The sequence below is a fragment of the Monodon monoceros genome, unplaced genomic scaffold (assembly GCF_005190385.1).
Source record: "Monodon monoceros isolate NGI ecotype Baffin Bay Population unplaced genomic scaffold, NGI_Narwhal_1 Super_Scaffold_22, whole genome shotgun sequence".
NCBI classification, from domain to species: domain Eukaryota; kingdom Metazoa; phylum Chordata; class Mammalia; order Artiodactyla; family Monodontidae; genus Monodon; species Monodon monoceros.
This window is the reverse complement of record NW_021703779.1, coordinates 10,569,657-10,574,750: the sequence shown is the minus strand read 5'-3', so window position 1 is coordinate 10,574,750 and position 5,094 is coordinate 10,569,657. Positions and strand designations below refer to the sequence as shown.

The 5,094-nt window shown below is 65.2% G+C and overlaps 1 protein-coding gene across 2 annotated transcripts in view; it reads right to left on the bottom strand.

The window, feature by feature from the left end:
- Positions 1–999: 999 nt before the first annotated feature.
- GTPBP6 (GTP binding protein 6 (putative)) overlaps positions 1,000–5,094 on the bottom strand; it is a 9,906-nt gene continuing 5,811 nt past the window's right edge. Inside the window, exons 8-10 of one of the 2 annotated variants that reach the window (XM_029241220.1) lie at positions 4,008–4,156; positions 3,534–3,686; positions 1,000–3,237 (exon numbers count right to left, since the gene is read on the bottom strand). In XM_029241220.1, coding sequence (XP_029097053.1) covers positions 3,114–3,237; positions 3,534–3,686; positions 4,008–4,156 — 426 coding nt within the window. In that variant the 3' untranslated portion in view covers positions 1,000–3,113. The remainder of the gene's footprint in view (positions 3,238–3,533; positions 3,687–4,007; positions 4,157–5,094) is intronic. The other variant, XM_029241221.1, reaches the window with a different exon arrangement.

Here is a 5,094-nt window from a genome sequence, read left to right as displayed (position 1 = left end):
GACTCAGAGGTGTGGGGTTAGGGGGGTCGTGGGCCAGTTATGCTTAACACTGACCCACTAACCCTAACGCCCAAATCTCTACTGTTAACTCCCTAACCCTAACCTCCTAATCTCTAAACCTAAACCCTAATACTCCTAACCCCTAGCCCCTAGGTACTCGACCTTGACCTGTAGACTCCTAACCCTTACCCTGACCCTGACTCAGACCGTCTAACCTAACCCTCTAACCCTGACCGTCTAGCCTGCATCCTTTAACTCTAATCCCTCAAAACCTGGCCTCAGCTGAGTGGCTCCATCCAGAGGTGAAGCAGGACCTGTCTTTGGGCGCCCACTGCCTCTGCCCTCTCCTCCCCCCAGGAACCAGAAAGCCCCGGGTTGTTAGACTCTCCTGACCAGAGGGGCATCTGCTCCTGATCTACCTGCGCCCACACCCCGCTCCTTGGGGGCCCTTGGCCTCTGGACTGTCTGACCTTCAGTCCACCTTCAAGAGCCCGGAGGCAAATCCAGGTGAGACGCCAGCTTCCTTGGCACAGGTGGGACCCAGTCCCCATCCTCAAGGCCCGGCCAGAAAGCTTTGTGCGCACTGTCTCATGAGGCTGCCTCTCCCCAGCCAGCTGGAGGGGTCGGGAGTCAGATGGGGAACCGAAGTGTCCAGGAGGTTGGAGTGCGGAGAGGTGGAGACCGTCTCTGCAGAAGGGTCGTAGGAGGGTCTGGGTACTGGGGGGAGGGGTGGCCTTCCACCTGTTCCCACTCTGCACGAGCCTGATCCACCCCTCCGGGCCCTCCGAGACCCCTGCCCTCCCCCAGGCCCCGTGAGGCCCCGCCTCGTGCTCCTGCCTGGGGTGCGCTTGCTCAGCTCCCGCGGGGGCGTATCTGGCCCCGCAGCACCTCGCCAGCGCCCGAGGCAGCCGCGGGCTGAGCTCGCCTCCTCAGTCCTTGGGGAGGGGGCTTCCGTGGGTGGGTGGGACCCCAGGCAGCGGGTGAGGGGCACCAGGAGAGGGGGCCAGAGGCCAGAACCGACCCCCCTACAGCCCTTGCTTGTGTCTTGCCGCCGGGGAGGAGTTGGGGGTGGACCAGACTCGAGCCGGGAGGCTGGACCTGGGAGGAGCTCGGCGGCCAAGCCCAGGGGTCCCCGGCAGGGAGGATGGCTGACACGGGGCCCCTGGGACCACGTGGGCAACCCCAGCCTGACAAACGCATGGGCTGGACCCGGGGAGCCTGGATGCTCCCCACCCATCAGGGTCTATGCAAAGCCTCCCCTGCCTCAAAGACCCTGTAGGAACGAGACCCGCAGGGGCTGAGCAGGACGGGGACAGGCCGGCGGTGCAGCTGTCGTGAGGCCCTGGCTGGCTGACCCCCTGGCCTGGTCCTCCGTCGGAAAGGAGGCTCTGCTCCCAGGGGCCACCCTGCAGCCCCTCCTCCTGCACCCCGTGCAAGAGGACCGGATGGGGTTGTGGTCCCGGAGCAGGACCTGGTCCCGCTCCGCACTCGGCCTGCGGGGTCGCTGGAGCCACCTCCTCTCGGATCGGGGAGGCTGTCCTGCACATGTAGGCTCAGGGGCTCGCATCCCGACTGTCCCGTGCCCCACAATTCCATGCGGGTGGTCCCCCCCACCCCGGGGTCCCATGTGGGTCCTGTACACGCTGCCACAGGCGCCCAGATGGCGCCTGCAAACATACAGATTAACTGTCCCCGTCCTACAGGCAGCAGTCACACGTGGCCCCCCCAGGCAGACACCCAGGACAGGCAGGGCTCATCCTTCTGGAGGCTCCAGGGAAGACTGTTTCGTCCCTTTCCCAGCTCTGGAGCCACCGGATTGCTGGGGTCGGGACCCCTCTCTGCGCCTCACAGCAGCGTCTCCGCAGAGGCAGTTTCCTCAGCCCAAACTCCAGTTCTGTCCTCACACCTGCCCCGACTCCCACTTCTGCCTCCTGTTCACGGGGACCCACGGGGAGGGGGCTTGGTGGGTTCACCGGGGGGCCTCGGGGGCGGGGATTGTCTCTGGAATTAGGACGTGGACATTGTAGAGGACACGATTCCGCCTGCCACACTGCCCCAGGCGGAAACTCCACAGAATGGCAGTTACAGAAGCAGGCGTGGAGGGCCTGGGCGCACCAAGGACTGAGCTGGGGAGCCTGGAGAGCCGCGTGTGCACAACCGAGTCTCAGAAAACAAGGAAAGCTCACACGGACACCCTGCATCCACACGCTTAGAAGAAGCGCAGAGACTTTTTCCAGCTGTGCTGAAAGCCTGCGACAACTCAGGAAACGGCCCTATAATGCTGAATACAGAGATAAGGAAAAAAATCCTTTCCTGGTGCCAAATGGGCAAGGGAGCGCCCTTCTCATTCACTTTCCCTTTAGAGAACCTGCAGCGCAGTGTCCCGTCTCCCTGAGGTGTGTGTGACTCTCTTTAAGCTGGACCCCCGGCCTGTTTGCATCCCAGGAACGTCTGCCTGGGGGCCCTGGAGCCTCTGCAAAGTGAACATCGGGAAGGGGGTCCTGCCTCACCATGGGGGAGTTTGGCCCCAGGATGTGATTCCCTGCTTGTCGACAAGATGCCCAAAGTTGTATTTTTTCCTTTGGGTAAAGACAACTAACGGGTGTGTGATGGGTGGTCCCGGCCGCCTGGCCCAGTAAACGGGGAGATTCTTCCTGCTTGCTGGACTGTCGGGAGAAATTTTAATTATAACCCTGACGCTACCGTGGGGAAGGGCGAGGACTGGCAGCCGTGAACACGTGGACGCAGAGCGGACGGGGAAGCCGGACCTGCCTCCTTCACGGCCAGCGTTCGCAGGCCTTCTGCCGGGCGGCCGGCACGGAAGAACCAGAAAGGCTGGTTCACGAACACACGCAAAGCTTTTACTGTCTCACGGCTCAAGCACCCTGGACGGGACGTCAGCTCTCCAGACGCCCAACGGTCAATCAGAACCACTCGGAGCGCCACCATCCACGCCAGCTCCCAGTCCCACCAGCCCTCCCGCCACGCTCACGGGGGTGTAGGGCCCACGCAGGGAGCCCGCTTCTCTCTGAGGCGGGAACGTTGCAGCCCCCCGGTCCCCGGGGAGCCCCCCCCTCAGTCCTCGGGGAGCATCCCCACCCTTGGGCTTCCTTTCAACCTGGAAAGAGCTTCCTGAACCTGCCGTAAGCTGAGTCGCTTATGATGACCTTGACGTCGGCCACCCCGGCCTCAGGCCTCACGTCCACCGCCTGCACCGCGGCCTCCTGATGCAGCCAGCTGGGAGGAAGACGCGTTTGGTGGGAACGGGCGGCCCCGACGGAGCCCCGAAGACCCCAGCGAGGCGTCCCGCTTCTTGGCGGGTGGCATCACCCACGGCCCCGGCCTGCAGGTAAGCGGCCAGGCACCTGCTCACCGCCTGAGCAGCCAGACCGGCTGCGGGGGATGCGGCTGCCCCCGCGTCGCACCCGGACCCCACCTGGCGCCGCCTTCCCTGCCCAGGCCCAGGGCCCCGCCCCGCGCAGCGACTGGTGGGACCCCCGCCACCCCACCCCCGCCGGGCCGGCCCGACGCACCTCAGCTGCGGCCCCGCCAGCCCCACTCGCAGCGTGAGGACCCGTCTGCCCGTGGCTCTCAGAACTGCTTCCTCCAGCCTGGCTTTCAGCTTCTCCAGCCCGAGCCCCAGGAGCGCAGACACGGCCACCGCGCCGGGTTCGGTGGGTATGTACCTGTAGGGGCGGCCGACCGCTCAGCGAGGGGGGCCGGAGCGGGGACCCCGCCCGCAGACCCAGCCGTGACGGGCTCGGATTGTGCCGGGCGAGGACGCGGCCCCGCCGGAAGGTGAGAGGAAGGACGTGCGTGGGGCTGGGGTGCGATCCGGGCCCGCGCGGTGGCGGGTCCAAGCGCGCCGCCGCTCGAGCAGCAGCAGGTGTGGCATGGCACGCCTGAAAGCAGGAGCGGGGAGGCGGCCGCCCCGCCGGCGGGAGACCCGCGTGCGCCCTGGTCGCCAGCGCGAGGGGTCCGGCGGCGGTGCGGCGGCAGGCGCTCACCCGGGTACCAGGTCCACCTTGTTGGGCACTTCCACCATGCAGTGCAGCAGCGGGCGCGGCAGCTGCAGGGTCCGCAGGGCCGACAGGACGCTGGCCTTCTGCAGCTCTGTCTCGGGGTGGCTCACGTCTCGCACGTGGACGATCAGATCCTGAGGACCAGAGGGACCGGGCAGTCGGAGAGCTCGGGGCCAGCGGTGCCCGGCCCCGCTCGGGAGGACCCGCCAGGCCCACGATGGGGGCTGCGCAGCGCTCTCCGTGGGGGGTGGGTGCGGCTGCCCCACGGAGGCTTGTGCCCCAAGGGGGAGGGTGGGACCTGAGGCCACAGAGCCGCTCTGCCGTGCACGGAGCCCCCCAGTGCCCCTCGTTCCGGGCCAGGCTGCCGCTCCAGGTGCACCCGGACTGAGGGGCCGCCTTGTGTCCCCGCCCCGCAGGTGCTGGCCCTACGCCTGCGTGCGGCCACTTGCCCCCGTCACCAACCCCCCACCCGGCGGGTGCTGTGCTCGAAGCTCCGGGCCGCTCCACTTTTCTGTGAAACCAAGCTCACGTTCTAAAAAGGCTTCCACCCCTATTCCACACGTTTTACAGGCAGGTACCTTATGCAAAATTCAGAAGAGACAGAAAAGGAGAAAGAGCAGCTGAGGGTAATTCTGCCACAGGAAGGACGTGCCCTTTACGATTTGGGGGGTTCGCTTCTGGGTTGTCTCTTTTTTTTGATGAACTTAAATTTTCTTTTAATCAGTGTTTCAGTTCAGTTCTAGATTTTCAGACACTTTCGAGGACGGTGCCGGCAGCTGCACATGGCCCTCAGGCTCAGCTGCTGTGACCTCGAAGGTGCTGGGGCATCTGTCACCCGGAGGGCCCCGCAGCCCCTGTACCCTGAGTAAATGCCAGGTACTGGGGCTCGGGGCCCCAGTGCAGCCAAAAGGTGCAGAGAACCCCTTCTTCATTAGCACTGCCTTCACAGCACTTACACTCGTATAGTCAGAGCACAGCTCGCTGAGGGGCAGGGATGGGGGGGATCCAGTCATCGTGAAGTTTTGTGTAATGTGACCCTGCCCCGGGATGCTGCGATGAGGGGACCCTGCCC